Below are 26867 nucleotides of genomic sequence, written 5' to 3' on the forward strand. Positions count from 1 at the left end.
AGGGGCAAATTCAATTCTCGCCATTTTCCGCGGCGTTAAAACTACTACCGTTATTACGGTAATAGTAAGCTGGATTTCAGTTTGCGGCTCAGGGAGCTGCGAGCTGAAATCCAGCAAGAAAACTACCGTCATAAAGGTAATAGTGCGCGGAGCACAAGATTTTCGGCGTTTCCGCCAAGAATTGAATATGCCCCCTTAGTTTAGTCTTACATTGAAATGCCTTTTGTTCTTCACATACGTTGGGACAAATCAGATAAACTAGACCATGCCCTGTATCCACTCCCAGGATCCACATTTGATTGGACACACCCCCAACCGACAGAGGTGCAAGCAAAACTAAGCAAAGATTTCTTTGCCATAATTGCGGTATTTGTGAGTAGAAACACTTTGCGTTAATTGACTTTCCCCTTAAAGTGTTTTTCTTGCAGCTCATGTTTGAATTTTATCTTAAGATTTCATTACAACTACAAACTAAATAAATAAGCCCTTATTACTCTGTAAACCAGCTGACAAGTAACCCCCCCCCCCCGCCCTCACGATTATAGCGACTGCTTCATGCTTTTTTAGGGCCATTCTATAAAACAATCGTAAGCTCAGTGCAAATGGTGCATTTTACAATGGAGCAAGAATGAATCAACCCGAACAAACACTTGAAATTCAATTATCGTGCAGTACAGCAGGTACTACTGATGTAGTTAATTAAAGTGTACACAACATAAAACAATCAACACTTCTGATAACCTTTTAGATTTTATTAACATAATAATAACAATTTAAACATGTTTTAAAAAATTATACTTCTGGGACCAGCAGAGTATTATGTGTGTCATTTAAATAAGAAGTAACTTTATAATTTGCAACACTTCACCAACACTTAAAATTAGTCCAATCCTCAAATGTGCAATGTTTTCTGGGGGAACAGGACGCCCATGTAAATACAAAAAGTCTTCAGCACCTCTTGCCTCATGAAAAAATATTCAAAAACAAATACTCCCTTGCTTTCCTATGCTGTTGCACAAGTAGTTTAACTAGCACAATATAATGTATAATTGTAACATAAGGACCAGGCAGCACAGGGGATTACACATTAAACTCTCTCTAAAGCTGGATACACACCTATGCAATTATGTAGTGTTGTGTAACTCATACGATAAACAACTATTAAGGCCAATATCACATTAGTGTGTACGCTCCCATGATCATGTTTTATTGTACCAAATCACATTGTATCTTATGATTTGGTATCCTAAACTTCCTAAAATTCATGATTAACAATGGAACGATGTCGGGCAAATGTGGAAGTGTGTACGCACTCAAGACCAGCAGTGTAGTCAAATCTCCATAGAGTGTGCAGAGTCACGATCATTTCAGCAGATGATTATGAGAGATGAGCACAGATCTGAAGGTAAATCCTGTAGGTGTGTACACATTAATCGGCGTGCTCATCAGGACTTTCAGTTATAGGTAAAATCATCACAGAAATCATGTCTGAAGTAATTTTCAATTGTGTGTACCCAGCTTAAGGTTGAGGAAAGTTGAGACACGAATAGGCTGCTGAAAAATATATCAATGATTGGTGTGCCAAGCTCGGAAAACAGGTGAGTATTTTAATTACGAAGTACAAATATTACTTTTACAGTATTGAACATGCTGAGTATTTGCAATATTTACAAGGGAATACAATTTAAATTCTATTTAAACATTACTGATAAAAAGGACACTGTGTTAGTATTAGATGGGGACTCTTTGGAATTTTATTTGGAATGTTCCAGGGAGCATAATTAGTTCATCAAGTATCAGTAACATAGTACTGATATACAGGCACTTCGCAGTCCTTCAACTGGGGCACAGCAGACACAGTGTTCCTGAATTCTAATGTACATGACCAGTCAGATCCAAACATTTTTTAGAAAGCAGAGTAAACAGTATTTCAAGTAAACGGATATGTGGCTTAAATAATGCAAGGCAGGGTAATTGGCCAGGAAAATGTCCGAAACAGGGAAAGTCCAACCAACTATTGATACCAAATTGAAGCAGGACACATTGGTTAGTATTTACTCGGGTCTGCTCCACGACTTTGTCTTCTTAGATGATACAGTTCTTTCCAAATTTCCAGCCTTGCTCAATGATTTGGTTTTCCAGAAATAAAACATGGACCATCCATGCCTAAGAATTGATGATGGCGATATAAAAAAAACTCCACATATCATACTCTTCTTCTTGGTATCTGATAAAAGTTTAGGGCACCGGAGACAAGAATATATTAAACAGTGCAGCAAAAATCAGAAAAGCGACATAAGCAGCGATGCAGATCCAGAACCTGGGGTCTTTTATTAGGTTTCGGTCAAAGCAGCTGAAAACTGTGTAACCAATAGACATTCCGGCAAGCCCTCCAGCAAAGTGAGCCACAAATGACACCTGGATTTGGAAGTCAAAGAAACATGGAGTAAATAATGGTCTTTGTTGAATCCATTGCAGCCTACAGAAAGGTTACAGCATTCTATGGAATACGTCATACTTACTTTCTTAATTTCATATTTGACTTTACTGTTCCAAAAATAAAATACACACGTTTTATAAGATGTATTTATAGGAAGTAGTCTTTAGTAATAAACATGAGAACACACAATTATTGAAAACCTTACATGGACATGTCACACAATCCTAAATCTCCTGTTCCACAGGTAGACCTCACTTACAGTATTTTATTCAGTTTTGGAGAGCTCACCTTCAGAAAGATATACACAGAAAGATCCAAAGCAGGACTATAAATAAGATAACGCTTGCTGTCCATGAAAATACAAAGTGATGGCAGGAAGGGGGGCATGATTGCAATATTTAAGTGCATTATGGTTATAATAATTTTAAGGAGGTGGTTTACTTTCCAGGATAGGTTCAAATCCATGCCAATGGCACACTCTATAAACAAATGAAATGAAAGTATAGCGCTTGGACTAAACTTTACGGAAAAAATATCCTCAAAAACAATTACGTTTAATTATGGGTTAAATACAGAACTTTGGCAGATTATATGGAAATTGGCCATTATATGCAACCTCCATTCTAGTTTTGAAACTAATTTCTCTGCCGACTTAGAATAGGCCTCCTGAGAGTATATAGTAGAAATGTTCATATTGATCCCAGTTTAAGGTTGAACACTAACCATAAATTTTAAGACATTTCATTCTGTTTTCTTTATAAATGACCTTATTGTTGCATGGTGTCCAAGAATATATGCTGGGAGCAAAAGACCATCTTACCTTTGAGCCAGCGACTTTAGAAATATATCTTCTGAAGAGGGCAAATGCCACATCGGTCCCAACTGTACAAAAGGAAAGAAGACATATTTTAACATGTCATTTTATGTACTTTAGACTGTAAACCCAAGCTACAAATGCGAATCACAAAACAACCAGCCTATTTCCCTATAAACTGGTTAAAATGTTATCATGTGTTAACAATGACAGGAATGTGTCTGGGGTTTGTGGTTATATAAAAACCTGTTTAGGGCCTGACAGGCAGGAGGATATCTGTGAAAATCATGACAATGTAGACGTGAAGAAAAACACACCAGTAACGCACTGATTGCGGTTATTATAAACTACTTAGCATAAATTACTGTATTAAAATTCAGCTATTGAAAGATTAGCAGAGAATTTGTGCTTTTACTCATTGGTGATTTATCCAGATATAAATTAGAACAATTAAACTAGTGGTTTGAGAAAAGAAGCAAATTTTGAGCTATATTAAAAGACTATCTTTTGCAAGTGGTAGAAGAGCCAACTAGAGGGGCCTGTCTTCGGGACTTGGTATGATCTAATAAACATATATATCTAATGTGCAAGTGAGGAGGATATTTAGGGTATAGTGACCACAACATGATGACATTTTACTTGAATTGAAAAAAACCCAAAACATTTTGTAATAGGCTGCAAAAACTATGAAAAACTGGGAACGTGTGCTCTTAACGCACAGACACAAATAGGACATTTTATGAAAAAAATATTTTAACTAAATACTGTTTCAAGGACATACCACATGGCAACACTAGGAATGCAAATCAATCAAGAGTTAACTGAGAAAGAAAGTGAGGGGTTTCAAAGACGAGCAACCTCGTCAGGAAATGAAAGGGTTAAACTACAGATACCGGTCATAAAAACTAGGGGCCTGATTCATTAAGGAACTTAAATTAAGAAATTTCTTATTTCAGTCTCCTGGACAAAACCATGTTACTATGCAAGGGGTGAAAATTAGTATACTGTTTTGCACATAAGTTAAATACTGACTGTTTTTTCATGTAGCACACAAATATCAACTTTAAATTTCAGTGTACAAATAAGCTATAAAGTATTTGTGTGCTACATGAAAAAACAGTCAGTATTTAACTTATGTGCAAAACAGAAAACTAATTTTCACCCCTTGCATTGTAACATGGTTGTGTCCAGGAGACTGAAATAAGAAACTTCTTAATTTAAGTTCCTTAATGAATCAGGCCCTAGGTTTGCTTTCTTTTGAAAAAAAGGCACCATAGAGCTAACCTAAATTGATATGCATAAATATAGTTGTATAGTATAAAGATTCGTCTAACAAATCTTTCTTACCTAAGACCGTACAAAATATAAGGGTCATCAATTATAAACGGAAGAAAGACTTCCTTACTGTAAGAGCGATTAAGCTGTGTAACGACTTTGCATATGAAATGGTAATGGAAAATTCACTAACATTCCTGAGAGGTTAAATTGGAAACGGTCACACTGAAGTATTTATTTTTCTTTCCTAAATTAGAATATGTGAAAAATTGAAATTTACAGACTGGTTTATTTTTGTACTAAGTAACTGTTCAAGTGTCAACATGAAGAAACATTTGCCTGAGGGATCAATGATCCCAGCTGTATTCTCCTCTAGCGATATATACCTGCAGGTAAGTGCAAGCTTGTACATAGAACAGTTCTTACAAGATATTTTTTCTTGAAACCTGCATCAACCCTTGTGTTTCAGTGTCAGGAATTAACAAAGAAGCACTTCCATGTAGACCTCAATATGAAATCATGTGACGTTAATACCGACTATTAAAAGGTGCCAATGGTCTATTTGTGAAAGACCAGGGGGTAAATATATCAAGCTGTGACTTTCCAATGGGTTTGAAAAGTGAAGATGTTGCCTATAGCAGCCAATCAGATTCTAGCTTTCATTTAGTAGAATGAACTAAATAAATGATAACTAGAATCTGATTACTAAATTATAGCCAACATCTCCACTTTTCAAACCTGCCGGAAACTCGCAGCTTGATCAATTTACACGTAAGTTTTTGCCTCTAGATGTAGGAGATCAGAATTTCTGCTTATTGTATAAATTAAGGGCTAGAATTTATAGAGTGCATATGGGTCTCTTTACTAAATAAATAACCAAACATATTATACGGACAAATAACAAAATGTCATATTGGTGTATATGATTCCAGGTGACAAATCACTTACCTATTACTAGAATGATCAATATTCTAAAAATTCCAAAGAGTGGTACCATATTTTTGAAATTCTGTGGAAAGAAATAATGTGGTTTAAAAGCTAGGTATAACAGCTGTGTTTTCCGGTCAATTTAAAAGAACACAACTCTGTGGACCAATTAATTCGAAAGATAACAGTTTATGTTGCTTGCAAGCTGTTGTGGAAATACACGTTCCAGCATACAGGGACATCAGGAGGCTTCTTAGGTTTAGGTGCAGCTGCTTCTTGGATTGTGCATGCAACCTTGCAAAATCCAGTGCTGGGCGCACAGCCTAGTAGGTGACCATGCGGATGAATAGGAAACTACTGTAAAATTAATTTGTTTTCTTTAAGCTTAATGAAAACAGCAACTGGTGGGCCTTACCTTATAGTTTAAGTCCATGCCCACTTTTACTGAGACAGCACCGCTAAACGACAAACACTCTACTACTTTTAAACATGAACCTTGGCATGCTTGTCTTTTTGCTTGATTAACTTCATGCACACGCTAGACAACTACTTTTTGGCAACCTTTGCTTTAAATATAATTGGTTACCCGTACATTGAAGCACTACTCAGTGACAAATTGTAAATAAACTCACCACAATGACATTCATGAAGTAGCCCCCAATTAAGGCATAGACTCCCCCGGATGCACCAACCAGAGCTAGGTGTGGATCAAAGATGGAACTGGCTAGAGACCCTAGTAATAAAAAATAAATTGCTCATAACACACATATACACTTGTGCTTTTTATTTATAATTAGACTAAACGAATGCTGCATCATCATTTATGGGGGAAGGGGGGTGACGACAACTAAATATTTGTGCTAGATAGGTATGGCGGAGGAGAGGCAAATACAATTTATCCTCTGCATATTCAAATTAGAGTATGTAGTGCTTATGAAGCTGCACATGGGAATACAATCTTATGGAGTATGCACCCAGAATACACAAGAGTGTAAACTGTAATTTGTTTGAATAACAGGGCTGTATAAGTGTCTGAGAAAGACAAGGGCAGTGGTGGGCAACAGGTGGCCAGCGGCCCGCCGAGCCTACACCTGTGGCGCCCAATCTTATTCTCGGCATAATAACAGTATATGGAGGTCACGAGGCACACCCGGAGGAGATGGAGGGAGTGCAGTGTACACTCTCTCCTTCCTCTGTGCAGCCCCTTTGAAGGCTGGATGGCCACACATGCAGTCTTCAAGCTATGCCAAGCTGCCCATCACTGGACAAGGTGCTTTCAACTAAGGAAGCAAAAGCAACAACCTGTCCTACATTCACTATGGGTGGATGGTCTGTAACTGCTATTTTCTGCCTAGTGTTGATATGCGAGTGAATAGTGCATAATTACAAATAAGACCTGGCAAAGGTCCATTGGGAATAACTTAATTTGAAAACTTCACATATTCCCTTTGAATACTTCCTATTATGCCAGTAATCAACCAGATTCCAAACACTTTTTTGCCTCATTTGCCTTTTGTAGGTTTGTAATTCTCTTCTTGTTAAATAGGTAAAGTATGATCAAATGTGGCAAACTGGGGTCTATCTAACTTTAACTCCCTTCACTTTGAGTCTAAACCCTTAAACTTATGGTTCCTGCTGTCCTTATATCCTTCACAAGAGATAGTGCCAGCCACTGAGTGGCAAGTGTGAACTAGTTTGAGTTACGAGATGGAGATTCCGAGATTTAGCTGTGCCAAGTGGTGTACTCGCGTGCCAGATAGAGAATTCCGAGAGGAAGGCTGTGAAAACCCAGAGGGAGGCAAAGAGGAGTTCGTAATACCGCTGTGACAATTCGGAGATGTAGCCACCAAGCGGGTGCAGTCAGCCTCACTTGTCAAAGAGCAGACTGTTAGGAGCATGGATATCTGCTCAGAGATACATCTTGTGATGTCTGGTATAGAGACTATGCACTCACAACCAAGCAAAGGGCAGGAGAGAAAAAATTAAATAAAAGTGATTTTTTTTTTTTGTTTCATCAATGAGTTGGCCTGTCCTCCATTCATAATGTCAATTATAACGGTACTGTCAATACAATGTCTGTGTCCGGTCTACACCTAATTTTCCTGTAACCTGCATGGTCAAGAGCACCTGCCTATACCACACCACAAATGACTTTTTAGATAGATAGATAGATAAATAGACAGATGCTACAAAATGTCAACTATTTTTAACAAGAAACATCCTCTATATTTTGAGAGCAGCAATAACCAGTAGTAGAACTGACCTCCAATAACGCCTGCGAGATATACCAATGCGATACGATGTCCTTTGTGGACCATCTCCAATGGGATTCCAAGAAAAAGCTGGAGGATTAGGTTCCCAATGATGTGCTGGACCCTGTGCATGACAAGCATAAAACCTCAATTGGAGTGCCAAATAATCATCTGTATTATACTGAATGTAGTCATTCTTATCAGTGCACAAGGCATGCTGCCACTTACCCATGGGATTATGAACCATGCACCAATTAAGCATCATCATGATTTTTTTATTAATTATATGGCTCTAGTATATTAAACATAAAACTCTAGCATAAAAATACAAATACACAAGAACACTGCTTGTGAGCTTATACTCTAGTGGGAAGCAAGAAACTGGATAGCAGATGAAGGTGGGCCGCCAGCACAGCTGAGCACAAATGATAATTGGAGGTTTAGGAAGTGCTACATTTTCATGGAAAAGATGATACACTGGATGACATGAAAACAATATGTGAATAGGCTTCAATGAAAAGATGTGTGTCGACAGTGAATGCAAAATATGGGGAGTAACTTTAGACACATTTCATACATGCTGTAAACTATATAAATCTGACTTAAATAGTTTACGTCATGGCTCAAGACTTGTCTAGGGCTACAGGGGTTACAAGAGAGCAATGCAATCTGTCTATTTCTATCTATATCATCCATCTGGTGTATTGTGTATTTTGTGGACATGTCACCTACACACAGTGGAAGCAGTCATTTTATGGGCTGAACATTCATGACAGTCAATTCATGACATGCCTATCAATTCACTAGGAACAAGGCATCATGAATAAGAGTCAGGTAGCTCCTCAGTGAGGTCATAGGTACATAGCAAATTGATAGGCTACATAGCTGTTCAGCCCCCAAAACAGTCTACTTTAAGCTGGATATAACCTAGAAAACCCATTCTGCAATTCTGAGTCAAGTACATATGAAAAATAATTAATCCTAATGATCATAGGAGTAAATTAGAAAACCCTTCCCTGCAGATTAATTTCCTTTTTTAACTTTCTCTATTGGAGACTTCATTCTCTGGCTATTTAATGCTGTTCACATAGAGTATGATCCGGACGACTGGCCCAAAAGCCAAGAGACAGAATTATTGTTCACAATATCAAAGATTGTATGAGATCAGGCTGATCACGTTAGGTCCAAGCAGGGAAATCTCTTCCAGCGGAACTTTTAGTGTAGATAAAAGATTATCACATACACAAACAGGTCCAATAATTATATGGTTTATATTGGGTTCTTAATCAGGCCTTGTGGTCATTTGGAACCACACAGGCTGGCCTGATTTCCTTGCAGATATTGCAGCATGTGTGGTCAACAAAAGAGACACGTTAGAAAGAAGGTCTTATACTCACCCAGCGTGAACCAACATGTAAGATATAAATCGCCATGCTTCTGCTCGCTTATCTGGTCTGTAAATAAAGGGGCTGTCCCAAACACCAGTATCCAGAGTGATCCATTGTTTCTGAGGCATCCATACTGCATAGTATATAAACACAGCCAGCTAGATCAAGATGAAAGAAAGAGACAAGTGTCAAAACAGATTTCTTTGAACTAAAATTAAGTTATAGAGGGACAACAGTAACAGTTTACATTGCAGCTTTGCTTATTACAAAACTATCATAGGTCATTTTCAGCATCTATGCAAAGGATATATAAATTCAGGTGCAATCACTACAGCCAGTAAAAATACACATTTCTGTACTGTGCATGTGTATCAGAACACGTCCATGTTTATATCTGAGGTGAATCTGGGGCGGCAAGTATAAGTTGAGTACAGTAATGGCATGGACAAGAAAGTGTAGCATGTTCCTTGGAGATGTGGCTTAATAACACTTGGACCTATCTTGACATAAATCTTAGGAGACATAAGGATAAATTTATCAAGCTGCGGGTCTGAAAAAGTGGAGATATTGCCTATAGCAACCAATCAGATTATAGTTATAATTTATTTAGTATATTTCACAAAATGACAGCTATAATCTGATTGGTTGCTATAGCCAACATCTCTACTTTTTCAAACCCGCAGCTTGATAGATTTACCCCATATAATTTGTGGGTATCCGAGTCTTAGGGGGGAATTCAATTGGCTGCGTTACTGTAAAAAGTAATGCGGCCTGTGCACTATTACCGTTATTACGGTAATAGTGCGCTTAAATAACATTATTCATTATATAACAAAGATATCAAAAATACAGGTACTGGTGGGAATATTATTAATTCAATTTCTGAAAGATTGAGTTTGAGGTGGTGAGAGGACATCCAAGATGAATTGGCAGAGACAGACATTCAGTAACACGGCCAAACACAGATGGAGAGAGATCTGTAGATAGATATAATTGTGTATCATCTGCAGAGAGGTGATAATGAAATCCAAAAGGAGCTTATTAGTTTTCCAAGAGAAGTGGTATAGATGGAGAATACTAGATGGCCTAGTTCCTCGCCTTGTGGAACATTAACTGATAGAGGAAGCGGAGACAAGGTGGTTCTAGAGAAACAAACAATAAAGGAGTGATTTGATAAGTAGGATGGAAACCAGTATAGGAGAGGGTCTTTAAGACCAAGTGAATGTAGTGTCTAATGAAGAGTGTGGTTGATAATGTCAAATACAGCAGGGAGGTCAAGGAAAATTGGGACAGAGTAATTAGTCTTTAGATTTATCAGTCATCAATTCAGTCTCTGTGGATGGTGGGAATGAAAGCCTGACCTCTCAACAAGCTTGGATGGGCATGGGAGTCGAGAGATGGGAGAGTAATCTACGAGAGTGTTTGGATCAGAATTAGTATTTTTCAGAATAGGAGTAAGTACTGCATGCTTGAATAATGATAGAAGGTACCAGTGGAGAGAGAGAGACTGCAGATGTAGGTTAATGCTGGCATGAGTAAAATATACAGCAAATGCCCGATTTGTGAAGGAGAAGGTCAAGGGGGCAGATAGTACAGTAAGAGGAGAAGTAGTGAGTGGAGCAGTAGATACTTCCTCTACATGTGTGGTTTCAAATTAAGAGAAGATGCAGGATATTTCTATATATATACCACATTGTTGCTGTTTTTTCTTTTTTGTTGAAGTGGAGGCTGGGGTTGGGGGGGTGTTATTAGAGGTGACTAGTGCACTTCTACACTGACTAGGTCCCATTAGTGCAGGCATTTTAAAAAACTAAAATAAAACTGCTGTAAACAAGTACTTTCTGACTTCCTGACTCCTGCAGGAACCAAATGTAAACACAAAGCACAAAAACATGTATTACTTTTTCACTCTGTTTAGTCACAGTATAACACTCCGGATAACCTCACTCTATAACAGAGTGAAACTAGTGAGCCATTTCTTAGCTAATCGCTAATCACTAATCCTGTTTCATCAATGTACTCATCTCAGGACCAAACATCTAACCTATTTTCTTCCCTCATCAATTTATTTACCATAGGAGCAGTCATGTCTACTTCCAGAAATAGGAGTTCCTGGTCATGTTATCAATAAACTCTGCTTCAGAAAATTTCTTATGCATGCATGTTGTTTGTTTTAACATACATTTTCAAGATCAAAGCTTGCCCCTTTTGGCCCTCAAAATCCAGACTACTTTGTCATGTTAAGCCAAAGTTATCTTTAATCCTTTCAATCGTTGAGTTCTTTAATCTTTTAGTGTATTTATTGATCAATAGGTAGGCTCTAACAAAATTAAGAATGTTAATTTCCCTGAAATTGTGGTAGGAGCTGGAGCTTTAAATACCCCCTCTTAATCTATCTCGCTGACACATAGGTGTTGGCAACTCAACCCTCTTCAATTTTTATTTTATATTCTGGGCTGATTCTCAATAGGCAAGCCTGATTTATGCCAAAATTATATAATATGTTCAGACCTTCTGTTCCTTTATCTTTGAGCATATGTAGTAATAATCAATAGGTAGGCCCATCACACAAATAGAATTCAGGAGGAGATGTATATTTGCATAAGTCTGATCAACAATGTTGCCAATATGAGTAAGCTGTTAGAGAGTTCCATTTGGATGGGTTAATTCGTAGCATTGTCAAACTTATTTTTTAAATATATTCTTTTATTATTTATAGATATATTGAATATACTAAAACAGCAGTAGGCAATCTGCGTCTCCTTGTACTTTAAAATGTGGCTCCCAGCCGGGACCAAGACCTGAACATGGTGCACAGAGAAGGACAGACTAGTCCCCAGCCAGCCCGACTCTCCAGTCATGTGACCTCCTCTGCACAACACAGGGAGGTCATAGTTTCAGGCATTCCAATTAGTAAAAGGGAGGAGACTGTAGCCTGCTCTCCCTCCTTCCTCTGTGCGGGCTCCAGCGGCTGTGTGGACAGTGTGACAGTTAAGTAAGGGGCATGTTAGCTTTAAATAAATTTGGGAAAATCTGATGGGCATGTGGGGAGGTCTGATGACATATAAGGGGCATGTGGTGAAGTCTGATGGCATATGGCAAAGTCTGATGTCATATAAGGAGCATGTGGGTTGGTCTGATGTGGCATGTGGGGAGGTCTGATGGCATATAAGGGGCATGTGGGGTAATCTTGTGGCATGGGTGGATGCTGATAGGCAAGTGGTGACATCTGATGGCATGTGGGAAGGTCTAATGGGCATGTGGGAAGGTTTGATGGGCATGCAAGGGGCATTTGGTTAGGTTTGATGGCATGTGGAAAGATCTGATCGCATGTTGGGAGAACTGATGGGCATGTGCAGAGGTCTGAGGGGCATGTTGGCCATTTTGGACTCCCCCCTCCCATTTCAAGAGTTCCCTCCATAGTGATTGTGGATGCAGCCTAAGCTACTGTGAAGACTATAAGTAGAACCTTTCTATGTTGGACACAGCAGTGAAGTAACAGCTGTGCAGTGCAGATTTGGTGATTATTATGAACCTTTTAGAAATGATTGATCTTTTCTTTTTTGCTTAGCAAGATATTGCAAATTATCTTATATTTCAATGTATGTGTACAGTATGTATGCATGTATACACACACATATAAAAACGTAAAGTTCGCTCTCAGTGGTATCTATAAATATTTTTATGGCTCTTCATCTCGGACTGGTTAGCCACCCCTGTACTATAATCAGTATACTCATGTGCTCTGAAGGTGGTGTTAGGACCATTTTGAATATGGGTGATATTTGAGGCGAACACACTGTATCAAGCCCTATATGTGTAGCACTGATCAAAAACCAAGATTGGATGTGTCATTGGGGTGTGATACTAATATACGGCACTGATATGTCCAACACACTTTACATCGGCAGAATAATAACGATGGGGATAAAAGCGACAAGGTGGAAATATCCACTTACCATATAATAGACCTTTAGCATATCCGGCAGTTTTAATAACCTCCACATGTCAAAAGCAGCGTTCCCGAATATCTACAGTCAAAAGTGACGTCACTTGTAATAGTCTGACTGAAAACGCCGCTTTAAAGCGACAATGGACGGACCCACCACCTGCTTACATTACACAATCGGTCAGTCCAGGAAACTAGCAACTCCCTGTATATGTATATAGTTTCAATACTATCTACCCTTACACAGAAAGCCAATTCATCCATCTTAAGGGTGTAACATACAATGTACAGTACATGACAAACAACTTTTTAATAAAAAGGGCGAATTCAGCATATAGATAGAACCAGAATATTTCTTAAAATAATTATTTGTCCAAGTTCGTTTTCAATAGCTATTAGAGGATACAGGGTGTGTTTCTTCAAATCTCATAAGGCAACTTGCAGCTATACATAACCATCAGGTCACTTACACATATGATTAAGCCATTCACTGGAATTTTGTCCATTCAGCTTGGTCAAGCTTAATCTGCTGAAAGTAGCTTCACCCAATATCTCATTGAAAAGCCATGTGTTACAACTTATACACAGAATGTATTAGATATTACAAAGTAAGACATATTGCATTTCTTATAATGATATTAAACATTGTCTATAATAAGACAGAAGATTATATTTAAACTTTGCATATGGAATCTAGTGAACTATTAAACACAGTGTTTGTCTATTTATTTAGCCCTTAACCTTTTTCCATGTCAGTATTCATGTACGAAGGCTGACAACCCTTGTAAATAATTGACACATTTTATAAATTTGTATGGTTGTCAAAAAAGTTCCATGCTCAGTGTTCTTATTTTAAAAATTCTAAGAATATGAAAGCAAAATAAATTTGAGGTAAGACATGAAAAAAATAATTATTTTGTAACGCTAATCAGGCCCCCAAACCACAGATTTTTTACAGGTTATGTGTAATTTATGTGAGCAGAAAATTGTGCGTTTTATTTTACTTTATATAGCGAAAGGTACAAATTTGACTTTCTCCGATTTGGATTGTCAGTAAATGTACTGACTGATGGATGTGTGCTGCTGTTAATGGCCCCTGGGTGTCAGTCCCCTTCACACAGCAATTATTACAACTGAGGTGCAGTAATGTTTCCACTTCCTGGAGAAAGCAGAAGCCCGGTGATGTCATCACCAGAAAATCCCAGAAGAGGACAGTGCCTTGAGGTAATAAAGACATTGAAAGACAGTAGTCATTAAGGCATTGTATACCATGTACCTCAGTAATGCTGACGGAAATGATGAAAATAGGAGGTGGCAAACAGTTTGCTCTTTCCAGATATTTGTCTCGGAGGTCTGTGGGGAGCATCCAGTTGGAAACTGTGGTGTGGAATTTGTCCCAGCAAGTTGCAGGTGGAGGATCTTTATCAGGTTGCTCAGTATCCTCAGTCTCATCTGCCCAATCTGCCATCCCTTCAAGCTCCACGTTGGTCATTTTGTCTGTAAAAATAAATAATGCTGAGTTGTATAAATCAAGAGCTATAAATTTATTATTCTATATGTACAAGAAGGATCCAATTAATCTATATATACCAGAAGAATCCAATCTAAAAAGCAAAACGTGATTAACACTGTAAGGATGCTTATTAAAAAAAAGGGGCAAATTCAAGAATTTGTGCTCCAGTAAATCCTGGTATCATTAAAGTATCGGAGCTCAGCGAACTAGCAATATCCATTGGTGCAGCATATACAATATGAAAAACATTCCAGGCTCAGCTTTGAAGGAAAGTTCTCATGTTTACAGCTTCCATAATTATGGGCTGAGAGATTAAGTCTATAACGGCCACAAAAACCACCAATTGCTTTTTTTTGTGGGCTAAAGAAAGCAAAAGAGTAGTAGGAACCAGTCTCTACTTATCTTGTGAATTAAATACAAAGAAAGTGACACATGAAAGCCCTGCAGAACTGAACAGAACTGAGTAGGGCTATCTTTACCTTCTGATACATTTAATAGTATGTTATTTGTTTAGATCATGGTCCCGCAATGTACAGCGCTACATAATGTGTTTGTGCTTTATAAATAAAGGATAATAAATGATATTATTTATAGACATGCTGCTAAAGTTGCAGCTGTTATCAGACAACTATACAATATCAAAGAGTGTCTGTGGTGCAAACTACCAAGAACCTTGATAATGATCCTGGCAAAATCAAATGAATCATTATTACGCATAACAAAAAGTGCAGTCCAAAGCTGACCACCCATAGAGGCCTATTATCCCGTGTGAGAGGTCATCTTCTGACCGCACTACAGGCTACAATGGAGCCAAATGTGACCCGGCTACTTGGGACTAAGTCAGAACTCATCTGATTTGGCCACTGATATGAGTGATAATCCTGTCGATCGGATTAGGTGCAACATTTTTTTCCATAAAAAATGATGGGTTTAAAGTCGAGATGTTCACTGACCCCAGTGTTCTGGTTTTGGATCTGGATTAACTTTGTGCTTTGGTTTTGGCAAAACCGCCCTTGCGTGTTTTGGTTTTGGATCCGTATTTTTTTCTAAAATCCCTATTTTTGTGTTGCTAAAATCACATAATTTTGCTTCCCCCCCCCCCCCCCCCCTACATTATGATTAACCTCAATAACACTAATTTCAAGTAATTTGCAGTCAATTTTGACCACCTCACAGGTCACAATATTATTTTCATACACTTTCAAACAAAGACTGCAGCAGTTCTTGCCAGTGATAAGAAGAAGGCCATTGTCATGCCTGGGCATAAGACCAAAAAATTCACCTCTTATGTGTGGAATTATTTTTACACAAATCCTGACAACAGTTGTCTAGCCATTTGTAGCATTGTAAAGCCACAGTCAGTAGAGGTAGGGGCATTAACCATCTAGGATCCTCATCCATGTTACGGCATTTGAGGAGAATTCATGGAAAACAGTCCAGCATCAGCTACCTCCCTTCTCTCAGCTAGATCCCAGCATCTGCAAGCTGCACTCCCAACACCTTCATCATCAATATCCTCACAAGTGATCAGAGTTAGTCCTGCATCTAAGTTTCTAAGGCGAGATGACTCCTCCCCTATCCAGGACTCTTCAGAAGAATCCTTGAGCGTTAGGCCCACTGCTGCTGTTCCTGCTGCTGGGGGTGGATCTTCAACCCAGAAGCAGACCAAGAAGACTACTAGTAGTTTACAACAATTGACTGTTAAACAATCCTTTGCAAAAGGAAGCAAGTATGAAAGCTGTCACCCAGTTGCAAAGCGGATCACAGACGCCATGGCGACTATGCTTGTATTAGATCTGCGTCCAATATCCACTATTAATGCAGCTGGTTTTAGACAGTTACTTGAGGTCTTCTGTCCCTGTTACCAAATTCCATCACAACACCATTTTACTAGAAAAGCTATTCCTCACCTATACCAGAGGGTTCGTAAAAATTAAATTATTGGGCTACAAAATGCCATTCTACACACTGTACACTAAACCACAGATATGTGGACAAGCAGAACTGGGCAAACTAAAGATTATATGATTGTGACAGCCGACCGGGTTGGTGATTCGCCTTCACCAGGCGGGACAGCAGCAGCATGTACCCAAGAACGTCACATTTTACAGAAGCAGGCTACACTGTGTATCATCTGCTTCACTAAGAGGCATATCATTATTATTATTATCATCATCGTAGCTTTGTAAGGCACCACAGTGCTCCACAGCACTGTACAGTAGGGAAGACAAGGACATACATAAAGCAAGACATATGTAAAACAAGAACAGACAAAGCAGACAAAATGAATGGAGAGATGAAAACAAAGGGTATGGAGGACCATGCTCATTAGAGAGCTTACATTCTAAAGGGAAGAGGGCACAGCTGAAACAAGAGGAGCGAGTGTGGCTCAGAATGGAGATTGGGATAGTTGTGAGGGTGCATTAGTGTGAATAGTGTTATCGATGATAAAGTCACCTCTAAAATCTAAATTCAATAAGTGGGGAGCAGCACGGGAGAAGTCTTGAAGGTGGGAGTGAGAGGTGGTTATCAGAGACGAGACAAGGCGCAGGTCAGAGGTAATACCGCTGACAACCTGTTTCAAAAACTAATGGATGTCATTGCAACATGGCTTATCCTGCTTGGACTTTCCTGAGGATATGTAATTTCTGATATTGCCACCAATATTGTTAGAGCATTACAGTGGGGGGAATTCCATCACATTCCCTGTTTTGCTCACACAATCAACTTGGTGGTCCAGAATGACAATGACATGTAAGAGATGCTGTCTGTGTCCCGAAATATTTAGGGTCATTTTCGGATTCTGCAACAGCATGTAGGAGAATGCCGCAGCTGCAAGAAGAATAGAATTTAGGGGGAATGTACTTTATTCCAGTGCAGTGAAGAATACTTTCCATGCTGTGCAAGGTGCTGAAACCACTCAAAGTAGTCACCTGTGAAGAGAGTGCAGACACTGTTCGCTTGAGTCAAGTGATTCCCCTAATTAGACTTTTTGAAAAGCAGCAAGAGAAATTAAAGGAGGACATGAAACAAAGCAATTCCGCTAATTATGTTGAACTTGTAGATTAAGTACTTTATTCTCTTCGCCAGGATCCAAGAGTTATCAACATCTTGAAATCGGATCATTACATTTTGGCAACTGTGCTTGATCCTAGGTTTAAGAGCTATGTCTACTCTTTCTTTCCAACTGACCCAGATCTCAAGTGGTATATGACACAATGACGTCTCCTCCTTCAGTTTCTCTGGAAATTGCTGCTAGGAAACTTACCTTTCCCAAGACACCCAGTGGTAATGCAGATGAGTCTGCACAACATTTTGACATTTGGTCTGGTCTAAAGGAATCGTGATAGCTCTTCCGCAAAATGAACTACAAATTCCATGAGGAAGGCCATTACCGGCAATTACATCAAAGTACACAGACTTCTGTGATGCTCGATTCCAGCGGTGATGAATTAGTATTGTTTGAGAATGATGTACACACTGATGAGGGTGAATATGATGACAGCGTAGATTGCAGGTGCTGAGATCTAGCCGAGAGAAGGGAGCTAGCTGATGCTGGTATGCCTGGTAATTTTTTGGGTAGAATGGCATGTTGGCAATTTTATGTTTTTCTACAGTAAACTTTCACCTTTATTAGAGGTGTGTTTTTCTTTAAAAAGGTGCAAGCTTTTTATTTACATTTTTTTTTTCCTGACTTACAACCACAATGCACTTGAACATATGCTTTAGCACATGAGGTAAAGGGATTAGTATCATCATGACTGAGACTGGAGAGTGACAACAACAATGCCACCCCTCCTGTTTCTGTATGAGCTATGGCACGGTAGAATGTCACTGGAGACTTAAGAACACTGACAGCCCTATTATTACAATTTCTGTTTCAGCACTGAACCCTGCCACCTCACCTGTTTCTGATTGAGCTATGGTACAGTAAAATGTAACTGTAGATTTAGAACAATACTGCCAGCCCTAGTATATGTATTTCAGCAATGACAATTAGCAATGGAGTTCTCCTCTTTGTGTTTTACCTATATAACACAGTACAATGTGACTGCATATTTAGAAGACCAAGCCTGCCAGACCTATTATTTCTCTTTCAGCAATGACAACTAGCAATGGAGCTCTCCTGAATGTCACTGGAGACTTTGAAGAACACTGCTACCCCTCCTCTTTCTTTTCTACCTATGACGCTGCCAAACTGCACTAGAGACTGCCAAGAACTGTGCTACCTCTTCTGTGTCCCTCTGTGAAATGGCGCTTGATCGCCATGGAGGGCGGTACTTATAGAATCCTAAACTCGCGAGATCCGACGACGTAACAATGACGTTTTGCCTTGTTTTCAATTTCGAGGGCGTGCAAAAGTACCGAGCCGGCTCGGCTCGCTACTCGGATCTGCTTCGGGTGTGTTCGGTTCTCGAGGAACCGAGCCTGAGCATCTCTAGTTTAAAGCTGACTGAAGTGTGTATTACAATCATATGATTAAATTCTAATGATACAATAAAGGTCCTACATTGTGCATGCACTGAAAATTACTTTCTACTGTGTGTTAAGCAATCACTCGATTTTGGATTACAAACATTAAGGGGCATATTTAAGACGCATCGCATAATATGAAAGTTAGTTTTCAATCCTCACCGCATAGATAAGGATTGAACCATCGTTCATATTTATTAAAAAACCTTCGCACGAACAACCGTTCCGAAAAACTGCTGTTCCTGTGAAGTACAAAACTTGCGTTACACTTGGCTCTTCTCTTCTCCTCCTATGGGATACTGATTGCGATGATGTTTCCTCCTTTCAATCCCTGTGCGCATGCGCCGACCGAAAACCTCCGGCATGTGCACAGAGATCCTGGACTTCAAGAAGGTGAGTCATGTGACAGGGAGGAATCACATGATCCCTCCACACATGCGCTGTCCAGCTCTGCTCTTCGGAGCAGAGCTGACAGCAATGAAAGTTTTCAATTATGTTAATGTACGCCAGATTCAGCTGCCGTACATTAACATGAAAAAAAAAAACCAATTTCGGCTATTGATAAATAGCATTGCTGAGCAGTCCCCATACACTTTTATGGGGACTGCTCAGTAAAATGAACACAGATGCAAAGCAGCAGATATTGTACGATATCTGCTGCAATGCAATGATCATAAATGTCAGTTTCACTTTATTTTGCCGTTAATCTTAACAGAGTAATATAGTTCCATAAATAGGCCCCTCAGACTGTAATATGTATGCCTCAATTGTAGATTGATTTATGTTCAGAAATGTAGCCATTCATTCAAAGCTAAAATAAACTTTTGTGTACTGTATGTAGCCAGCTTGAGAAAGTAGTCAAAGTGCATGGCCCATAAAAAAAATTGTTTAAGTCTTATTGTTTATGTTATACCACATGCATAACTGGACTGACCGTTAAAAATAGTATTGTAAACTATGCATTCAGATAATAGCCAAGACATAGTTTACATACATCAATCACCTGTCCAAGACACCATTCTTCTACAAAAAAACATTTTACAAATGTGAGTATATCTTTAGTATGATGTATCTCTTACCAAGAGTGGTATCCTCATTAAACCAATGGGAACACAACTACTATGATTTTGTTAGAAAATCTGGGATTAGAGCCCTTTTTTTGTTATTATTTGTTTGTATTGGTCTAATATATGAAGAGATTACATTCTCCTTGTTATATGGCGAACTAGTTTCTTGTGTTTAGTAGGTAAATCTACTTGCAGAGCTCACCATTTAGTACAGTTTGCTTTCTTTTCCCTACAGTCCATTTATCTCTTCCCAGAACTAGTATGATAAGCCTGTCACAATAGGTTGGGGAATGCTGTATTGTCTAGTGATATGTGCGAAATCATATCCCCAGACATATTAGGTTGAGAAAGATGCAATGGTGTCACAGAAAGCTGGTAAAAATGTAGTAGACACAACTTCTTAAATTTCCTTATAGCCTACACAGGAGAATGACATAAATCTATGAACCTAGGCATATGCTGTACATTCCCATGTGATAGGCACAATTAAGCATACAAGATATTTAAAGTTAGTGTCCCACTAAAGCCTATTTAACTTGCATGAATGCCACTAAATAAAAAACAAACAAGGCTAATGATATTGTATATACTCACTTGGATAATAAAGTGGCGAGACTTTCATGGCTCTACATAAGAATAAGAGTTTCAAAGTTGTTGATATAGGACTTTTGCAAATGAAAGGGTGACATTTGTTTCTTTTTAACGGATTTTAAAATACAGCTTTTAATTCTATTTATACTTTAGTGGTTTAGAAACAGCTTTCAATTTACAGTAGAAAAGTATAATTTGTGGATGCAGGAATAACTTATGCGCTCCCCGAGCCTTAGGAGACACAGGATGTGACTCCATCAACCAGCACCATGTTCCAGCTGTCTACATCTTCAGTTTTTTCCAATAACGGAACCTATGCCCCATGAATCCTGATCAGCTTACTGTAAATCTACAAAATAAATGCTCTGCTTCTCTTCCAACAATCAGGCCCTTTTTCTTCTGTTCATACTTCATTGAATAAGATTTGGGAAGTTGCATGCAACACACCACACAAATGTAGAGCCTAGTTCTACATTTAATTTAATTAAGATTGAGTTGCACATCCACTATCTTTACTCACAAAGTTCAAATGTGAGCAACGGCAACCAATCAGGAACTAGCTTTGATAGATCCTGCGCTAGTTCTACACTTGAGCAATTATTTAGCATTTTACATTCTCAGCTTTAAAAAGTCTAAACTTTTACAGTTTATGGAATAATAAGAAAATACTGAGAACTGCATCACTTATCTAGTCTTTTCAATCAAGTACAAGCAGTTCATCACTGCACCATTTTCTGGTTACAGCAGTTTTAGAAAACTTTTTTGTTTTGTGCTGGTGGTGGGAGAATATACATTTCAACAGGGGACATATCTATACATCCATCTACCAATAAACATTATTATGCAGATAGAAAAAAGGTGGTAGCCTTATTCAAACATTGTATTATTGGTGTGTAATATAAAGTCGACATGGTATCAGAGTCAGACAGTGGCTGTTCCTGGTAATCAATGATACCGATGGTGGTATTATCAGGGATGACGATATGTGACTTCATTTTACTATCTCTCTAGCACAGCGCAGTCAGTAGGAGTAAAATCTCTTACCTGATGGTCTCCAGGCGCCTTTCCATGTACACTCTTGGCTCCGTGTGACTGAAGTTGGGTGTGTTATTACTACGTACAAGTTCTCTCCCCCCACAACTCGATCCTCCTCCTCCAGACAACACTGGATTTAAAGAATGCAGAGCTGGTTAGGTTTCCTCAAGCGCCAATGCTATTTGCATATTGAAAAACAAAGTACATCGCCCATTATTATTTAATGTGCAAGGAGGAGTTTATCCGGGAATCAACAAAAGTTAAGGGTGTGATGTTTTGTAGCATAGTAGGAGATTACTGGTAGTCGAAGTTTAAATATGTGAGTAAATGTTTACTGTTTGTTTAGTATGGGTTAAATGTTATTCAAGGGGTTGCACTATTGTATATTTTCTATTAAACTTAGGGCTAAACACAGGATATCTGGGGAGGGGGAGCCACATGTTTGATTTTGGAACAAAGCAAAATAAATAAATAAAGCTTTCTGCAATAAGTTGGCAACAAACACTTTTTTGCAATGAACTTTTTGACTGTAAATAAGAAGTTTGGTTAAGGGACAGAGTGTAAGATGTACTTACCTGATGCAGAAGCAGCAAGTGACAGACATTTGCTCCATTGTTCCCACTTGCCAGTTTTATTCCCGTTTTTTTAGAAATTTGACCTGAGCAGGAAATTTTCATGAAATCCTGGCAATTTTATTGTGCTTATTTAAATATTTTATTTTTAAAAAACATGGCCAGCAAAGGGCTTTCAAGATTTTTGTAGGTGCATGCGCAGGGGAGATTTTCCCAAATGTACAGCGTGAGAATGACAAAGATAAGTGTACTGTACATTGTATCTACAGAATAAGAATTGCATAAACAGAAGTGGTAATGTGCAGTGACCATATGTACATATTGAACATGACATAAATAGAAGTGTTACTGTGCAGTGCGGTGGTACTCATTATTCTTATGATAGTTTTTGTGACAAACTAATTAATATACCGACAAAATAATTCCGAAAAGAATGAGTCCGATATGAATTAAATGAACACTTACTATAAAACAGACACGAGCTGCAAACTGCCTGCTATCAATTTTGAATAGAGTAAATGCCGGCACTTCACGTTAGCGGCACATACAGGGGTGGGCTGGACCGGGGGGCAGCGGGCACCCGGGCCGCTCAGTCTAACGGCTTATGACGCGGCCGCATCACGTGCCATGTGATGCGGCCGCCTGTGCGCCTCCCGGGCTGAAACCTCCCAGCCCGCGCCTGGGCACATAATATAGCGACATTGGGATTTCCTTATTTAAAGCGGCAATATCAGGTCCCAGCACCTAACTTTAACCTTTAGATTAGATTGTACAGTTGCCAGGGAGGGTGGGGGGAATCTATAAATGATTATAGATCATAGAGTGCAATAGAATTGTTGATTTTTATGTTACCATTTTTTTATACGTTCTGATATGACATTTTATTGTACATATGCATGTGTACATATCTTGTGTGTGTCTATGTACAGCAAGTACTGTTTATGCAGAGCATACGTACACCCAGATTCATTTGAAAAGGCAACTTGAAAAATGCTTGGATTTGAACCATGATCCGTGTTTTTTTTTTTTAAAATACAACTTGCATATGGATTTGAATCAGGCCCTTTACATCTAGTATCCACTTCAAAGCTAAACGGAAACTAGAAAACTAGATATCTATTGCTGGTAACATCTAATGCTTTGATTAGCATAGGGCGGATCCATGGAAAATGCATGCAGATTAGGAAGTAATACTAGATGGGAAGTGCAGCAATAAAGTTGGTCACTCGTGGGATAATAATACATTTTAGCCCAAACACAAAGATACAAGATCTGCTGCTGCACACAAATTGGACAAGTTCAGTTCACCACTTCGGATGAGAATGTATGATTATGATTCAGTCAAAAGCATTCATTTATCAGGCATTATCCTTGATTTGGGATTACACATCCAGTGATATTGCAATATGTCCTTACTTTTATCAGTTGAATAAAATTTAGATTATTTTTAGCTTGTACAGTAATTTTGTATGTTTCTTCACACCCTCCTGCAGCTTTTGCTAAATATATCACTTTACCTTTCTGGCTGCCTTGTGTGCTCTTCAGCCGGGTTTTTGTCTATCCGTCTAGAGTTGTTTCTTTTTATTGCCTTAAGATTCAACACAAAGTTGCCTGTCTGGTATTATAAGCATTTGGCCCAAGATGCAGAAGAAAGCCAGAAAAAGAAATCAATGTACGAGTACTAGAAGTTTTATAATCACATTTACAAGCCAGTAAATTAGTCATCAATATGCAGATAATTTGTTTAACTGTTGGTCTCTCTTAAACATTCAAATGTCTATATTACGGAAGGGATTTACCTATATTACCAAAGGTAATACAAAAGATGAAACCAACGCAGCAGAATTCAGTAATTCATATAGGACTGTTGTCCTTAAGACATCTCTTGTATTCCCCTGAAATGGGTGACTTTTACAGATCCGGGTGCTCTCAAAGTAGTTAGTAAATTGTCATAGTAAACATAAGAGGAGAAAGAAGAACTCTTATAGAGGCACTCCTTAGGTTAAACTTGTAAGACACCTTAAGGTAAATCTTACAAAGGCGAAAGGGATCCCTCTCAATTAATTTTAAAAAATTAACTTTTATTTAATTTCCTTAAAATGTATGCAAAATATAAAAACATTGGAGCCAGTTAAGGGATACTCAATATATAAAAGATATACTGTTTGTCTACTTGATGGATTAATTCCTTAGTATTATTTGAGCTCCTGTATCCTTTTCTTTTTTTATAATATTTTCCTTAAGCTATGTTATGAGTAATAGCCAGTCTAGTAATAGCAATCTTGTCTCTAAATATGCAGCGGTGGATGGGACTGGTTTAAGCATTTACTTATATATTGCACCAACTGAATCATGGACAGTCCCATGAGTATAGGTATATAGAGGGCAGCATAATAAGCTCTGGATGTGAGATACATTACATTGACTATATTTGTAATTTTCATGTTGGCTGAAATCCTGCCCCTACACCTTTTGAGGGTACATTCTCCCTGGACCTCTCTCAGTTCTCTTTGGAGAAATTGTTCCATACTGATAAAAGTAATTTCCTATTTATATCGATTACATAAATAGTTCTGGTCCAAGATACTTAAAATGTCCTTAGTAGATATTTTTCCTTTCTACACATATCCTCTCATGAGGTGTGTCTGTTGGGTTCACTGGATTATTCTTTATCCTGGTTTGAGTAAGAACCAGTGGCAGGACAGGTTTTGGCACTAAGCCAAGGCAAACAAAATTGCCAAAATGCACGCCAACATTCATTTACAATTCCCTCCACAATTGCTGCCAAACATTTTGTCAGCAATACATAATGCCCCCCTAGCAGCAATCTTCATCCTATTAAATTGCTTTGGAGTGGTCTGATCATCGGGATAAAGGGGGTGGGGCCAACCCGGGAGCAACCTATCAGAGTGAAGGAGGACACGGCTATGTAATATCACCCCCCCCCTCCCTTAAAAAAAATAATCTAGGTCTGCCCCTACTTGGCACAGGTTTTATTAACAGTGAAAATACTTTGTGCAGTGTCATATTATTCCCATACCTGCCTACTCTCTTGGAATGTCCGGGAGCAGGGGCGGATTGGTCATTACCTTTACCGGGAAGCTCCCCGGGAGGCCACTGGCCTAACGAGGCCGCCTTCTATTTTTTTTTTTTGGGGGTCACCCGGCGCGCATCGCGAGGCTGCCTGGTGCTGCAGCACTGTGGGTCCTTCAGCGCTGTGCACCGATCAGACAGGAAGCAGGAAGTATTCACTTCCTGTCTGTCTGATCATGTGTGCGGAGCAACGCTGCAGAGCGCGCCGGCCCTGATACTTAAGGTAAGTGAGAGGGGGCTACATATGGGAAAACTATATGTAAGGGGGCTACATATGGGAAAACTATATGTGAGGAGGCTATATCTTGGAAAACTATATGTGAGGGGGCTACATCTGTGAAAACTATATGTGTGGGGGCTACATCTGTGAAAACTATATGTGTGGGGGCTACATCTGTGAAAACTATATGTGAGGGGGCCATATCTGTGAAAACTATATGTGTGGGGGCTACATCTGTGAAAACTATATGTGAGGGGGCCATATCTGTGAAAACTATATGTGTGGGGGCTACATCTGTGAAAACTATATGTGTGGGGGCTACATCTGTGAAAACTATATGTGAGGGGGCTACATCTGTGAAAACTATATGTGTGGGGGCTACATCTGTGAAAACTATATGTGAGGGGGCTACATCTGTGAAAACTATATGTGTGGGGGCTACATCTGTGAAAACTATATGTGTGGGGGCTATATCTGTGAAAACTATATGTGAGGAGGCTATATCTGTGAAAACTATATGTGTGGGGGCTATATCTGTGAAAACTATATGTGAGGAGGCTATATCTGTGAAAACTATATGTGAGGAGGCTATATCTGTGAAAACTATATGTGTTGGGGCTATATCTGTGAAAACTATATGTGTGGGGGCTATATCTGTGAAAACTATATGTGTGGGGGCTATATCTGTGAAAACTATATGTGAGGAGGCTATATCTGTGAAAACTATATGTGTTGGGGCTATATCTGTGAAAACTATATGTGAGGGGGCTATATCTGTGAAAACTATATGTGTGGGGGCTACATCTGTGAAAACTATATGTGTGGGGGCTACATCTGTGAAAACTATATGTAAGGCGGTTGCATCTAGAAAAACTATATGTGAGGGGGCTACAGCTTTTTTCCTGCATTGCTTTAGAAATGACCCACTGTGTATTAAGTCATCATATCTAGGTTTTCCTAAATGTTTCCCCAACCAAATTGCAAGTTCTAAATCCCGCCTACTTTTTTGTTGACCCCACCTACATTTAAGTTGACCACGCCCACATGAGGCCACTTCAATAATTTTTTCCAGGGCCACTTTAAGTTCCCAATCCGCCCCTGTCCGGGAGTCTCCCAAATTTCGGGGAGTCTTCCCGGAAGAGCAGGCAGTCTTCAGGATCCTGGGAGGGGGCAGGGCTTAAAGATGCAATTCATGACATTAGGCTCCACCCTGTAGCACAATGCATGGTGAATCATGACCAGGTGGCATGGTGACTCA

The 26867-nt window shown here is 39.0% G+C and overlaps 1 protein-coding gene across 1 annotated transcript; it reads right to left on the reverse strand.

Moving 5' to 3' along the window:
• Positions 1-737: 737 nt before the first annotated feature.
• Positions 738-21918, reverse strand: RHBDL2 (rhomboid like 2). The gene is made up of 8 exons (XM_075195383.1): positions 21734-21918; positions 14322-14542; positions 9106-9254; positions 7720-7832; positions 6089-6189; positions 5478-5538; positions 3261-3322; positions 738-2418 (listed from the first exon to the last, which is right to left on the reverse strand). Exons 2-8 carry the CDS (start codon positions 14535-14537, stop codon positions 2239-2241), a joined length of 882 nt encoding a protein of 293 aa, XP_075051484.1. The 5' UTR covers positions 14538-14542; positions 21734-21918; the 3' UTR covers positions 738-2238.
• Positions 21919-26867: the final 4949 nt, after the last annotated feature.

The sequence above is a fragment of the Mixophyes fleayi genome, chromosome 2 (genome assembly GCF_038048845.1).
Source record: "Mixophyes fleayi isolate aMixFle1 chromosome 2, aMixFle1.hap1, whole genome shotgun sequence".
In the NCBI taxonomy this organism is placed as follows: domain Eukaryota; kingdom Metazoa; phylum Chordata; class Amphibia; order Anura; family Limnodynastidae; genus Mixophyes; species Mixophyes fleayi.